Consider the following 16,213-nt stretch of genomic DNA (forward strand, 5'->3'; position numbering starts at 1 on the left):
ATCTCTCAGGAAATGAGAGACAGAGGATGAGTAAAGAAACATGCACGTCAGCAGATTTTTAACAGCAATGAAAAGACTATGCCTCGTGCAACCGAATATCAAATATAATACAACATCACAGAGAAGACTTGTAAATATTTAAGTACCAACAAGCCAATTATTACAAGAGCCCTGCCAACCCTTTATCTTTAATCAAGTTGATCTGTCCCATAAAGATAATTCTTCCAGGAATAAGCCAGGATAAAAGGGACATCAAGAAGTTCCACAGATGCTCAGCATCAAGGCATTCCTGTCTGGCAACTGGGATGCTTTTATTCTGCATTTGTGACCAAAGCCTTCAGCCAAATGTATCTTCGGTGCCAACAGCTCTTTTCAACCACAGAAATATTGAACACAAGAACCCTATTTCTCTCTCTCAGCTTCGAATCAGCCTGAGACCCAGCTTTCTCTCTAGCCTTCTTCACACTTGTTAGTTCACGTGAAATGGGCATGAACCTTAGGGACTCAGATTTAGCCATTTCTATGTTTCCAAAGGGGCTTGTCATTGACTTCCGGCAACCAGAGTATGGCAGGTTCCTTCTCTACGTGTGTTTGCTTCGGGGGCTGGGTTGTGTTGCATCTTCTCATCCTTCTCACCCTTCTCACATACCCCCTTTCTCATTTTCTGGAACAGAGTTCATCTTTTTCAAATTAATCACAGTGCCTTAGGACTTACATAAAAAATTGATCCTTAAGTCTTATCTTTCTTTACATTCAATCCTTAGAAATGTGGTCTTCAGTAGCAGGGAAAACTAAAGGGGAATAAATTTGCAAATAATTTTGCAACTTCGAAAAGTCATTCAGGGATTACATCCTCAAAGAACAATAAGAAATTAATCTGGGCAACAAACAGAGTGGGGAAAGTGCCCTAGCATCAGGCTCTTAAACAAAAACATGAAATTTTCTTGTGATTAAAGATGACATTCCAACACTGTTATTTTTTAAAGCCTCAATACTAATATTGCATCCCAAGTATTTGATCCCACAGAGTAGGTATAAAGTGCTAATGACATTTATAGAAACTAATGCATTCCAATGTGGAAAATCTTTGGAATGATACCTCCCAGTCATTTCCACTCAATTTTTTCCAAGGCACTAGCATGGGTGAAGACATCACGACTGTCGATGGGTGGAAGGAGATAGTGGTATAGGGTTCTCTGGAGAAAGCCCCAGTAGGAAAAAGAAATATAATAGAAAAATCAAAAGATCTGTTAACCAAGGAACAGGTGTCTGAAAAAAGTAGATGATTTACTGATTTGCATAATGCCAACGATGTATTTGCTCTTACAATCTTCACTGTGAACACAATAGGGACAAATGCAGAATGACATGTTATTGATAAAGCTTGGCTACATCAGCCTGAACTTGTAGTTGTTGCATTCTCAGTAATTATTTAATACAAATACATTTTGACTTCTTTGTTCTGTTTCCAGTGTAATTATGATCAGATTGCATACTGGAATAAATGATTTAACTATAAATAACTTTCATTTTACTTCTTTACGTTACACTAGATGGCACTCTAGTTTTTAACTAGTATGAAGGCAAGCTATATTTATTATCTATGAATTTCATTTTGGAACAGTAAAGGAGATGTAAATAATTTGTTGAAAAGGAGACAAATTTTTGAGAAACTACTGTTGAGAATCATGGTTTTAAAGGTTTCAAGCCCTTTCCCACCTCAGGACCTTTGCACAGATTATTGCTATCTCTGCCTAGAATGTTCTCCTCTGACTCTCTTATTGATATGCCAAACTCAACTTTCAGGTCTCAGCTAAAACATCACTGACTTAACAGAGTAAGTCAGAGTCCCCTCTTCTACATTTGCATGGCATCATGGATTATTTTTCCCCTGGCACTTACAACTTATGTAACTAAATGAAACTATTTGTGTAGTTTTTGTAAGTCTGTTTTATACCTATGTCCATGCTAGGTAAGGAAAGGTAGAAAACGTATGCCCGGTTTACCACTATGTCATTAACATGCAGCACAGTGCCTGACAAGTAGCAGATGCCCAGTAAGTGCTGGTTCAATGGATGAATGAAGATAAAAAAAGATTAAATTGTCTGATTGGGATCCCTGGGTGGCTCAGCGGTTTAGTGCCTGCCTTCGGCCCAGGGCGTGATCCTGGAGACCCCGGATGGAGTCCCACATCAGGTTCCCTGCATAGAGCCTGCTTCTCCCTTTGCCTGTGTCTCTGCCTCTCTCTCTCTGTCTCTCATGAATAAATAAAATCTTAAAAAAAATTGTACAATTAAGCAGCCAAGATTACACAGCTAGTAAGTGGCAAAGCTCGGGTGCTGGCATATATGATTGATGCCCAAGTGACATCCCGTCCTGCTACTCATCTAAAGCAGCATCAAATAGTGAAGTGAAACTAGTTCCCTTCTAAAATACCACAAGTAAAACAAGAGGAAATTGCCTTGTTCCAGGTTTCTCCTCTATTTCTCCCAGGGTTAGATGTTATAACAGAAGTATAATTCTATAGGTGCACTCTAAATTGCCAGATTCATGGCCAGCTTCCCTCCATGTAGTTTCCCTACTTAGACTCTTCTGTAGCCTGGGCACATGCTAAAATCCAAAAAAAAAAAAAAAATTCAAGTGCCAAAATGTAAAATCATGGAAGATATTTTTATCACATTCATATTTATCCAACAAATCACCTCAAAGCTGGTCATTTGCTGGTTCATGGATGTCCCAAGGCTCTCCAAATACAGAGCAGAGTGTGCAAGGAGCTTACAAAAAATACAACCATGACCCACTGTGACATTAGGGTCAGTTCAGCTGTTGACTTGTTTGTGTGAGCTGAATCATGAATTGTGGTTAGTAAGAGCCACAACGAAACAGGGGTCCCCTAGACCCTGCACGGTTCTGGCCTCTCCCATGGGAGTCCCCAGCAATAAATTCCAAGGTAGCTACAGGGCAGAGTAGAGCAAGCACAGATATTCTGGAATGATGCAGATTTGGACTTGAATTCTGGTCCCCTATCATCTAGCGATGTGACCTTGGACAACTAACAAACAAGCTGAGTCTGTTTTCTCACTTAAAAATGGAGCTAAGGGCACCAGGGTGGCTCAGCTGGTTGAGTGTCTGACTCTTGGTTTTAGCTCAGGTCATGATCTTGGGGTCCTGGGACTTAACCTTGCATCAGGCTCTGGACTCAGTAGGGAGTCTGCTTGAGATTGTTTCTCCCTCTGCCCCTCCCCCTATGCTTATGCTCTCTCAAATAAGTAAATAAATAGATAGATAAAATCTTTTTTAAAAATAGAGCTAATATTGACATTGTAATATTTTTATGAGCATTAATAATGTGTCAAGCAACTAACAGTCGCTTAACAACACTAGTTGGTTAAGAAACATTGGCACCTTTTCTTTTCAAAGGCCACAGTGATGTCTTCCTCTAAATTCTGACAGCATCTACTTTCAACGTAACTCACTTAGCATTTTCTCTCCCAACCTGCATCTTCAGTAATGTTTCACATTCCTTCCTTATCCAAGCCACGTCTTCTATTTAATCCAAATGAGAGAGTGTGTATATAGGACTGAGCATAATATTGGCAGATACATTTAGTGCCTAATAAATGAAAGCCATAAATAATAGTATTATCTCACACACTGTGAAGCCAAAAGCCTTACACTAACCCTGCATTCAATAAATATTTACTGATTTATTGTACAAAATAAACCAGATCTAAATTCCAGCTTCATGGATGTACAATCTGAACACGAAAATCTTAAGTTGGATGGCTCCTATGATCCAATATTTTTTGGAGAAAGATGGAAACAGAAGGGTTTGCATTAATACTGAGATCAAGAAACTGTCTCAGTTCTTTTCAAGTAAATAAGAAACTTAATTTTGCCAAATATAGACCCAACAAACTTTTTTTTTTACCATTAATATATGGTTCAGGACACCAGAGTGAAATATGAGCATTTAAATAAATGGAATAAGGAAATATGAGATTAGTCATCTGGAAATGATACACAAAGATCAGAATTAGAAATGAAGTTGTCTTCTAGGGTCTAGTTAGAATCACACAAGGCTCTGATTGGAGAGTGAATTCAGGTCAGAAAAGTCAGGATTCGGTTGTTTCAGGTCAGGGAACAACAGAGGAACTCTAGAGCCTTTGAGGACTTTGGAAGCCAGGATAGAGAGCCATTTCCCTGAAGACAGTGCAGTATTTAATGGGGAAAGGCAACAAAATCATAGCCCATGGAATAACAGCTTTTCTTTGCTCTGCATGAGCCATATCGTATGAGTGACAAGATGAAAAAGAAGGTGAGAAATTGAGCTGCATAACATTTTGCTTCTGCTATGCAGATGGCACCTCTTTACTTCTGGGTGCTAATAATCACACAAGTCCAGGTTGGAGTTCAAGCCTTAGATGAACAACATGAGCAACAGTAGTCCTTCAAATCCTTAAATTCTAAGGATTCTGTATATATTGGGATTCATTTTGTGAACACAGCTAAAAGACTGCTCCCCACAGAGTTATGAAAAAATACTTTGTTTAAGTTAAAGGAGATGAAGGGTTAATGAGAGGGAGATGGCTAATCAGATGGAGGCAAAATATAGTCTTCTGTTGGGTGCTTAAGGTAAGTCGAGAACAGTCTCTATTTCACACTGCTGATATGGGAGTAGTATTTGTAATTCCTTTTCTGTTCTCCAAAAAATGCATATTCTTTGGCTAGCTCAGTGCTAATGGTTGGGTTAATCAAAGATTTTGTAGTAGGGCAATGTATTCTGAACTGAAGTAATAAAATACAAGGCTGCTCCTCAACCCTTTAACAGAGGGAAACAGGAAATGATAGTAAGGATCAGTAGTATTCCTTTTTGCTTCAGTTACATACACATACACATGCATACTGCATCATGATGAAAAATGTATTTCTTACTGTATATCCTATGTAAAAGAGTTCAAAAAATTCGTTGAAAAATTAGGGGTGCCTGGATGGCTCAGTTGGTAGAGCATACAATCCTTGATCTCAGGGTGATGAGTTCAAGCTCCATGTGGGCATAGAGCTTACTTTAAAAACTTTGGAAAATTATAAAAAAAAAAATAAAAATAAAATAAAAACTTTGGGAAATTATAATAAGGACCAGATGGAGCACTTCTTTTTTTTTTAAAGATAGATTTATTTATTTATTTATTTATTTATTTATTTATTTATTTATTCAGAGAGAGCGAGCCAGAGAGAGGCAGAGACACAGGCAGAGGGAGAAGCAGGCTCCATGCAGGGAGCCCGACATGGGACTCGATCCCGGGTCTCCAGGATCACACCCCGGGCTGCAGGTGGCGCTAAACCGCTGCACCACTGGGGCTGCCCCAGATGGAGCACTTCTAATGAAAAATTAGACAAGCCAATGGAGTGGTGAATTTCTTTTATGAAGATTCATGTGGGACACACAGGAAGCCTCAGAAGAAAGTGAGGTTCACTTAAATGCTAGGCTGAAGTATTCAACAACATATTTCTTTTCGCATTGCTTTTGTAGTTTACCATTCCATTCCAATGCATTCTAAATGCATTTCTGAATAATAATAGTTATTTTTCCTTACTACAATATAGTGTCCTTTCAAAATCATATATAGAGCACTGTGATAATCATATTTTATGTAGAAAACAACAACACCAACCTTACGATCTCTGGTTTTTATTTCTAGTCCTGATGTTGGCTGATTTCAAAATTCCTTGGGCTTCAATATTTTCATACGCTCTCTTTTACACAAAATGAGGGTGAGGAGAAAAGACGGCTGAAGTGTTTTCAGGTTTAAAATTAAATTGTTTTGATTTAGCGGAAAGGTAGATATTTCTCTCTCAACACTTTCTGGGTATTTGGGCAATAAGATCAAACAAAAACTGTTCCTTGCAGTAACAAATCCCAATTGCAACAGGATTGAAATACTTGCTAGGAATGAAAAGTCCCTTGGTGGGGTACCTGGGTGGCTAGGCTGGTTAAGTGTCTGCCTTTGGCTCAGGTCATGATCCCAGGGCCCTGGATTGAGCCCCGCATCAGGCTCCCTGCTCAGCAGGGAGTCTGCTTCTCCCTCTCTGTCTTCCCCTCGCCCCTGCTTGTGCTTTCTCTCACTCTCTCTTTCAAATAAATAAAATCTTCTTTTTTTTTTTTATTTTTAAGGAAAGTCCCTTGGGCCTTGACCTATAAACCCTAGCCTCAAGTCCAAAACCATTACTATCAATTGGCGATGATCTAAAATCACTTTCCCTCGTGCTCAAAGGGCATTTCTCACTTTTCTGTTGCAGTGTCATCCTCCATGTATCCGCAGGACAGGATTTCGCTTGGTCTACTACACTCTAGGAATACATGTACATCGATACAGAGGTACAAAAACTATATCGTAGAAATTCATATTTCAAAAGTGGTCTGGGCCACTGTTTGAGAATTCCTGGAAGATTTTCCTCTGGTCTAAGCATTCAAGTCCTCTTCCAGAGCAGAAAAGGCTAGTCAGTCTGGCAAGAACAAGAACAGGACTTCCAAAAAGAACAAGCACAACTTGTGACTTGCGAACAGTGACTCAGGCACTGGCTCCGGACCTCCTGCATCACAGGTGATCCATCACCGACACCATCAGAGGGTGCCCAGCTGACAGAGGTGGCCACCTTCCCAGCTGCCACCTCATCTGTGTGCTGTGTGGGAACTATGCGCTTCTCTACATCTGCTGATTTAGTGTCCTGGCACTAAAAACCTTCAGAAAAGGAAAGCCAGACCCAAGTTGCCCATTACAGCAACAGCTACTGAATGAGGACTTATCATGTACTATACAATTCAGCCCTGATCTTGCTCTTGGCAACTAGGTGCCCATCTACACCTGGTGAGTGCAAAAATGGATGGGAAAGAAGGTCAGTGCATCAGGTGTTCCCGGGGGGTGGAGTCACACTGTCATCTGGGGCAATCAACAGAAACTTCATTCCTGAAGCAGAAGTTCAGCTGAGCCTTGAGCTATGAGTAAGAACATATATAAGACAGGGAAGGCATTTCCGAAGTGAGGAACATTGTGTATGAAAGTGCAGAGTCAGAAATGCACATGGCCCGATGGCATGGATCGAGAGTGGGCACAAAGTACTAACTTTGTAATCTGCAGTTTTATATCTCAAATGCTATAAAAGGAAAATATCCTACCCATCTCACCAAAGTTACAGGATTCACGGGGCAAACAGACAGGTTACCTTCTCCCCAGATCTACATTCTATAAAATTGTATCTTAGAAAGTACTTTTAGCAGTTCTCTTTTTCCCCACCGCTTTATTTGTGGTTAATAGGTAACTCCAATTCCCCACATTTCTTTAAGTGGCTTCTAGAGTGGGAGATCTTGGTGAATTATAGAACTTGGTGAAATTCAATCAGTCTTATTACTGTATTATACAATGCTGCTAAGACCTATAGGGGAAAACAAGAGGCTGGGTAGATTATATAGACAGAAATATGATTTCTATTGTCAAGAAATTTTAGTAGGAAAGACAAAATGTTGGCCCACAAAACAATGAAATAAAATGCAACTTACAGGAAGATGAACCACAAACAGTATTTTAATTAGAAGTTTATAGCTGGCTACATAGGCATATGTACATCATACGTCGATGTGACTCATGACTCACCTGAGGACTGCCACCAACTGTTGCCCACTATGGGCACTGCACAAAAAAAAGCACCGGATCTAGGAAGTGAGCTCTCCACTTACCATGACATATGTGTGATGCCACATCTGTCCAGAGGAGGGCAGCGTTTTCTAATTCTACCTCCTGGAAGGGGCACCTGTTCTTAATTTCTCCATCTGGAGGGGACACCTTTCTCTTACTAGCTCAAAACCTCGGAGAAGTGAATTGGGGGTCCTGATCCTTCTTTTTCATATGAGCAGATATGGCTCTTGATGAAATACTTTGTAGATTACTCAACTTGCTCAATCTTGGGGATAAATAAATAAGAAGCTAGAGAAGAGATGAGGTGGAGTCAATTCACATTCATTATTTTGGACTTCATCATTGTATGAGCACCCCTGTTGCACTGTGCTTCAGTGTACGCACCTCAGTGGTGTTCCAATGAGAGAAGTGGCTCAGCTCACCTCGTTCTCCCGGGGTCCCTGGAACGCCTGCATTTCCTGGAAAGCCTGGGGTCCCTGGGGGTCCTTGTTCACCAGGGGTTCCAGGTGAGCCTGGTCTGCCAGGTTCCCCAGGAGGCCCTTGGATGGTCCGAACTGATGAGGATTGGCTGGGAATCTGGTTGAGGATGGCCGTGTACCTGGCCATGTGACCTGAGACACAAAGGGCAAAGACATCCTTCATTGAACTGTCACACACAGAAAGGGAAGACTGGTGGTATTATTTGTCAAGGCTCCGGACAATTCTGTGAGACAACCACAAGACGAAAAGCACACCCCTCTGAAATATGCTGATTTCCAACTTAAAAATTATTACATTTTACTTTGGATGATACGAACATCTGGATCGTATTCAAGTCGCATCTCAAGTGTTTGGAATGCTACAGCTCACATCAGCATCCCAGTAAACATCACTGGGCAGAAGTCATATATTTGATCTTTGCCCCCAACATTTATCTGATCCCTAAACCCTCACCGAGCTGCCCCTTTTCTCTATAACAACACCCCCTCCTCCAAAGTATTTGTCTTTTTTCCAACCCACAAAGCCTGCTCCACCCTCTTGCTCACAAATCCCCAGACAAGTGTTTTGTTTCAACTCGACTCTTCGTTGCCAAGCCTTTTTTGCAGGAACCTTTACTTGGGTCCCAGCTGCAGAAACTCCCACTAGCTTTATTATTATTTTTTTTTAAATCTGGCTTTTGCTCCTATAATCCCTTAACTCCGTTATGCCTGGAAGAATGTAGTTTAATAATCAGAAGTATAGACTGGTAAAGTGCTTGATAACATAATGCCTCAGTCTTCCGGCAACATTCGAAGATAAGATTTTCCCAGATGAGTGGATTTTCTAGATGAAAACCTATCCTCTTTCAAACATTCAAATCTAAATAAAGGGTTGTAACCATTTTTAGAGGGGCTATTTCTAAAGTATATTCAATGCATTGTTGAGCACAGGACCATGATCGTAACTGATGGGCCATCTGTGGGCATGTCCATGATTGTCCAAGTGGGGTGGATGTCCCTACATCTGCTTTTCCAGCTTCTTCCTTTGACAAGAGACTCTAAAGGGGAGTCATCACTTCTCTAGCTGTCATCACTTTGGTCTCACATAGTTTCCCATGTCACCTTTCCTAGAGTAATTCTTCCAGTCAGGCTCTGGACTAAAAACCAGATAACTGAGCATGTGAAGAATTATTTGCTAACTGAGGAATCAAGTTCTGAAGAGAAACCTAAGTAATGGAATAAGGAGCCCAAAGGAACCTGAAGAAGCATGTGGGAAGATGCTGAGGTGTCAGCAACAGCCCCTGGGCAGGTTGGGTTTTTCTCATAAAGTTGCGTGCAATCTTTTCTATTTCTTTTCTCCCAACTGCATCGACAGAAAGGGCCTCCCTATTCTCCTGGCTTATTTCAGCTTCCTTGCATCACTCCCTGCCGGTTTCCATGTCCTCGAACTCATTCACAAGAATCTGAGAATTCCAGAGGGGGGAAAAAAACTCAATTTTGAACTCTCAATTTTTAGGGCATGTCTTAAATGATCATATGTTTATATAAGATTTTTATTCTACAGTGGACTATGACAGCAACTATTGTGAAATATCCCACATACTGTGATCAGTGAGTCCAATCTGGATTTAACCCCTAGGCTTCCTTCAGATAATTCTCTGCTCATTTACACTGTATACTTGAAATGAGAAACCTACAGAATAATCCAAGGTGCAGGTGAGCTTTGGATGGGTTCCACTCAATGTTCAATTTAACTTTTGTAATATATTGTGTTTTTAAAGATCTTGTTTTGGCATCAAACTTGAGTGGTTCCATTTAGAACTGGCAAATTCTCTTTCAGATACACATATTTAATTTGGGCAATATAACATAAATGAAATACAGTTAAGATATAGGGAGCATTACTGTTATGTCTGAAGATGATAGCTTGTACATGGTTTGTACAAACAATTTATGTTTTAATGAAAATCCCCCAGCTAATGTTTACCTTCACTTGATGCCTTCCCAAAGATGAGACTGGGTTTATCTACTACAGATGGAATTTGGGAGCCAGGCAATGGGTCTTCTTGGACATTTATAGGACTTGCAGACATTCCTGGGTCAAAAAAATGTAACCTTCCAAAGCTAATGCAGCCACTCAGGTAATGGAGGTGGAGTAATATGTTACAAGTAGGAGGTCTGGTAGCAGAGGTAGGCCAGAGATGGCTGGGTTTGAATATTTCATCTCTACGTGGCCTTAGATCTATCTGGAATTGAACAAATTATTGACAAAGAAGGGCCCACACTAGTAACCCTCTGGTTAGATTATTGAGACAAAATGTCAGGGGGCCTGGGGAAAATGCAAAATGGGGGGAGGGGGTATGCAAGTGAATGAACACAAACCAGTAATTGACATAGTGTCCTGTTGGAAGGTTCAAGTTTAAAATGAAGACATGGGCAGGTATCACATACAGTGTGTTCTAGTGTAATTTTTGTCATGAAGCCCAAGTGTCATGTAAGATGTAAGATGAAGGCTGCCCCTGTGTGTATGCGTATGTATATGTGTGGGGGGGTATTTTTGAGCATAAATGTTAAAGATCACATGAAGGACCTCAGGCTAACCAAAAGAAAAGGATAAAAAAAGCTAGTATTGATTTAAATCTAGTGAGTTGATATAAATCAACTCAATGACTCATCTTTCTGAAAGCAGCTTTCTGATTCCTTTGTCCGGCACCTTTCAAGTGCTGAGAACTTGAGAAAACAAAAACCAAAAAACAAAAAACTATCCATTTGAAGACAACGAAAGAATAAAAAATCTGATCTGGGCAGTCAAATTAAATCTATATGGGCAAAAGGAAAGCTGTTGGACAGACGCCACAGAGGAAATTTGGTGTCTGTGACATCAATACAGGATCCTAGGGTGATCCATAATGATCTCTTAAAGAGGTTAGTTAACCGTCATCTGTAAAGCTTGCCTATCTGCACCGAAACAAAGCTATAGCAGAGTTTTTGTGAGTCACCAACTTCTGGAAAAGGCAGATTCTCAACTGGACAAGTAACAGAGAACTGTAATACACTTACTCTGGATGAGCTGTTCGCACACCTGACGTGCCACTGCTCGCACCATGGCTTGAGACTGCAAGTCGCCCTGGATGGGAAAAAAAAAAAAAAAACATCTTCCTGACTCTGAGCCATGAGCCTAGCCATGTGGCAAGACTTCCAGGATGCAGATCTGACTTAACCCACTGTTCCCACCTGGCCTCTTTGGCTCCCACAACAGATAGGATTGGCCACCATGGTACAGAGAAGGAGTCAGCAATTTGACACTCATGGTGCAAAGATCCTGGAAACCTTTGTTAAATGAAAAATCAAGTAAGTATTTCTGGTCCCAGTTCATAGTTTTGACATAAAACCCATATATATTTAGTACTTCATTTATAGCTCTTTAGAGCTTATAAAATATAACCCTTTGTCAGCCAATGGCTTATTTGATATTGGCAACAACCCAAAGGAAAAATGTTAAACCCATTTTGTAGATGAACAGAGTTAAAGATGTTGCCCCAGGTTTCACAGAGGTAACTGCATGAGCCCAAAGTCACTGCTGTTTCTACTACCAGTGACAGCACAATTTCTCAAAAGAGAGAAGTCTCCTAAAATAAACTGATTTAAGTTCAACAGCCAGTTCTTTGACTCTACGCCTGCCATTGGGTGCCAATATCAGCCCATCAGGGAAAACACAAGCCCCATTCTGTTACTTGGCATTGTAGAGCTTTTATTTTTTGGAAGCCTTTCTATATCCATTATATGTCATCAAATCCACCTTGGAATTAACTGAGTTTGATTCTCTTCATTTTATCCTTAAAGAAAGGGGCCCAAGGTCATCTAGCTGAATGGTAGCAGATATGCAACCAGAAACTAGGTCTCCTGACTCCTAGCCCATGGGGGCTAGTCCATCTGACAATGTGTTCACAGTCCAGTGAGCTGAGGAGAGGGAGGACTCAGGGAATGGAATAAGAGCGATGAATAATCATGATAGTAAATGGTCATCCTGTGTCAGGCTAATGCAGTGACAGGTGTGCAGCCAGCTGTGCCTGGTAAACAGAGCCAGAAGATACTTACTCTTTCTCCTCGCTCTCCCTTTGCCCCAGGGATACCCTGCAAAAAATTTAAATTGTCAAGTGACTTATTAACACTGTATTCAGCTGGGCATAATGAGAACGCATCTTTTCTAATTTTATTAAGATGTTTTTCTTAGCTCTAGAGATTCTGCAGCAAAAATAGATACATCAAGGAATAAACAGGGACGCCTGGGTGGCTTAGTGATAGAGAATCTGCCTTCTGCTCCGGGCATGATCCCAGGGTCTGGGAGTGTTGGGCTCCCTTCAAGGAGCCTGCTTGTCCCTCTGCCTATGTTTCTGCCTCTGTGTCTCTCATGAATAAATAAATAGAATCTTTTTTAAAAAAAGAAGAAACAAACAGTAACCTGAAACTCCAACAAACAGAAGTACTTCTTTTAAACATCTTACTCCCCCAGCCTTTTAATACGCACAGTATTTTTTTTAACACAAAATTGAGATCATGCAGCAATACTGCCTTGTGATCTCGCGTCACCAAATAGGTCATTCACATCTTTCCATTCTACACATCGCTCCATGAATTGTACTCTACTGATGCTTCATAATTTATTTTACAAGCCTCTGCTGAACAGCTACATTGCTTCCATTTTTAAAAGCATATCTCTCAAAAGAAGTAAATGATCTTCCATCCTCAGGGATCAGGTAAGACATGAGATTTGTGGAAGCCCGTAACTGGACTCTGTTTTTCATCTGCGTCACAGCACACAGTTCCTTCACCCTGATTCTTCCTGGTAACAATAACTCGTATTAACGTGAATTCTAAGCTGAATTATTGTTTTGTTTTGTGGCCTAGCTACTCTTGACCTGTAAGAATCTGTGTTATTATCGTAAAAAATTTTACTGAAAAAATAATGGAGTTTTCAAGCATTTCTGTAATGAAATTACACTAATAAGCAAAACGTGTGTGTTCAGAGCATTTCATTTTTTTGCTTCAACTCTGAAGCAATGTAATAGATTCCCTGAACAATATTTTTACAGTCTCTACCAAAAGGATAGCGAATACCATTTACAGATGGAATTCACCCACATTGTCAGACTGTTCCCCATTGTTACAATAAACTCAACAGGTTCCAACCAAATTCCTTCTCCAGAATCTCTATTCAGTTAACAGTCACCCAAATTCAGAATTCTGCTTTCAGAAATTGGATTTCTGGGAAAAACAGACACCCTGACTTGCAGTGTTTGCTGCCATTGGAGGCGTAAATCCATCTACCATGGTTGATTTCAAACTACAAATGTGCTATCACTGAAGACAGAGTTGAGAAAAAAAGAGAAGCACATAACCCACTCTCCTGAGCAGGTGCAAGCAGCTTGAGCCCACCACTGGTTCTGTCTTTTCTGCTCCCTTCCCTTGCATCTTGTGTGTCTATTCAACACACACACACACACACACACACACACACACACACACACACTTTTTTGCATTGCAATATCTCATAGCCATTCCTCCATTCCATGACCAGGTGCTACCCTCACCATCTCAGACCAGGGCATTTGTAACTTCTTTCTAATGGACTGCCCTAACAAAGACCCTCCCCCACTAGTTTGTCCCCCCACATAACCACAAGTCCTTCCTCAGATACCACCAGCATACAACTTAGAAAGCTCAGGGCCCACTGAGTGAAGGCAGCACTTCCTCTCTTCAGAGCCACTCAGTGATTCTCAGCCAGCCATGTGACAAAGTTGGATTTTCAATTCAAACTCTTTTGTTATTTAGCTCCAACCTTCCTATCTTCTACTCCTCAATATTACACATTTGAGTTCCCACAGATCTGATGTACTCAGGGTATGAAAACATTTGAAATGGGAAAAAACTTTTAAAGTATTTATAGCCATAAATCTTATAAATGAAGTATCAACAGTAGGAATATTCTAATGCAGTATTTAGTTCAAATATCCAGTCAAATGTCCAATGGCTACAAGCCAACTCATGGATTTCTCTTCTCTCTGTGTGGATGGTAGTAAGATCTCTAAAACTGGAAACCATAATTTACATGACTTTATATTCCTAAAACCACTTAGCCCATTTCCCACATAAAAGAGTTACTCAAACATTCAACTAAGTCCAAAATTAAATGGAAATATTCATTATAAATCTAGGACTGCTGTCTACTTCCTGATGTTGAATTTCTTTTTGTTCTGTTAATAAAGTGAGAAGAAAGATATTAGTCAACGTCAACTAGAAGAATATATCCACCCTTTAGTGTATCATAATTTTTCAAGATTACAAATGAGATCAATAATCAACAGAGCCCAAGAGAACTTTCTTGAAAAATACACATGCACTCATATACATAATAGTAGAATCTCAGTGCTGGGCATATACGCGTTCACTCTAAATTATTTCAATTTTGTTGGAAATTTTTCATTCTAATATTTTTGGGGAAAAAGAGATGAGATAATATCTGTAAGCCACTTAGACTCTCTGGGCTTCTTTGTCAGATCAAACCATTACATTAAATGGTCACTGGGGTTCCTTACAAGGCTAATGTGTTAGCATCTCATAATGTCAACATTATTTGGAACAAGGTAGCACAAGGAACAGAATCTAGGAAAAAAATAGAGCTGAGGAGAATCTCCCCTTTTGCCAGGGGTGAATCTCAAACTCTACAAAGAAAGTATATTCTCATGGTAACCACTCTGAGCACATCAGTCAATCTGTATCTAGCTCGCAAACTCCTGTCTCCCCAGTTCCTAGGATTGTACTTGGGCCAGGGCAGGTGTTCAAGGAGACATCAACCACATGCATGAATGACTTAATTTTACTGCAAGTCTGGATGGCAGCCTCATTTCAACTGCCTGGATTGGAAAAGAAAGAAAAGAAAGAAAAAAGAAAAGAAAAGAAAAGAAAAGAAAAGAAAAGAAAAGAAAAGGAAAAGAAAAGAAAAGAAAAGAAAGAAAAGAAAAGAAAAGAAAAGAAAAAAGAAAAGAAGAGAAAAGAAAAGTAAGAAGGAAGGAAGGAAGGAAGGAAGAAAGAAAGAAAGAAAGAAAGAAAGAAAGAAAGAAAGAAAGAAAGAAGGAAAGAAAAGAAAGACATTTAAGACATTCTCAGGTATTGAGCTTCTAGAGCATCAGAAAAATAGTTGATTTTGGAGCTCCTGGGTGGCTCAGTCGATTAAGTGTCTGCCTTTGACTAAGGTCATGATCCCAGGGGCCCAGGATAGAGCCCCACATTGGGCTGCCTACTCAGAGAAGAGTCTGCTTCTCCCTTCCTCTCTCCCTCTGCCTCTTACCCTGCTTGTGCTCATGCTCTCTCTCTAAAATAAGTAACATCTTTTCAAAAAAGAATTGATTCTATTAAAAAGTATCCAATTTCCTTTACAAAACTGTTTGCAAAAGTAAGATTTACAAGGCACCCTTCCCTCACAATTCTTTTGAAATATAGATATACCAGTGTCGTCCTCCTCCTTTCTTAGGCTCCACAAGGGGCCAAGTCCCTAGAGATGCAGTAATGTCCCCTTGAAGTTCTAGCTGGAGAAAAGACCTATATATGTTACCATGAAATAAATCTTTAATGGAACCAGCTTTTCAAGCATTAGATGTAAAACAAAGCCCAAAAATCGGCAAACGAAAATAAGTAAACAGTCCACATTTTTAATATATTCAGAAAACATTTGTAAATACCAGCAGTTTAACAACTTAAGCTGCTTTTACCATGTTCCACGCATTGCTCTCAGTGTGTTAACCCATTTAACTCTATAACAGCCCTATATGATTGACTCCCTTATTTAATCCTTATAAGACTCCTATCTGATAAGAGCAATCTTAGAATAATCTAAGATAATAATAAGATAGTAATATAATCTAACTTATTCTTTGTGACAATGCTAGATGTTATTTCCACCTACACATCAGAAAAGTGATTCACGAAGAGGTTAAATAACTTGCCCGTGGTCACACAGCAAGAAAATGCAAAATCTACAATGAGAACACAATCTGCTGGGCT

The 16,213-nt window shown here is 40.0% G+C and overlaps 1 protein-coding gene across 3 annotated transcripts in view; it reads right to left on the minus strand.

Annotated features, from left to right (window-relative positions):
* The window catches only part of COL14A1 (collagen type XIV alpha 1 chain), a 216,832-nt gene that overhangs the window by 15,977 nt on the left and 184,642 nt on the right, over nucleotides 1–16,213 (minus strand). For all 3 annotated transcript variants that reach the window (XM_072734006.1, XM_025993393.2, XM_072734007.1), the window contains 3 exons: nucleotides 12,251–12,286; nucleotides 11,213–11,279; nucleotides 8,117–8,305 (listed from right to left, as the gene is read on the minus strand). In XM_072734006.1, the coding sequence (XP_072590107.1) occupies nucleotides 8,117–8,305; nucleotides 11,213–11,279; nucleotides 12,251–12,286 (292 nt within the window). The remainder of the gene's footprint in view (nucleotides 1–8,116; nucleotides 8,306–11,212; nucleotides 11,280–12,250; nucleotides 12,287–16,213) is intronic.

Source organism: Vulpes vulpes, chromosome 13 (genome assembly GCF_048418805.1).
Source record: "Vulpes vulpes isolate BD-2025 chromosome 13, VulVul3, whole genome shotgun sequence".
NCBI classification, from domain to species: Eukaryota; Metazoa; Chordata; class Mammalia; order Carnivora; family Canidae; genus Vulpes; species Vulpes vulpes.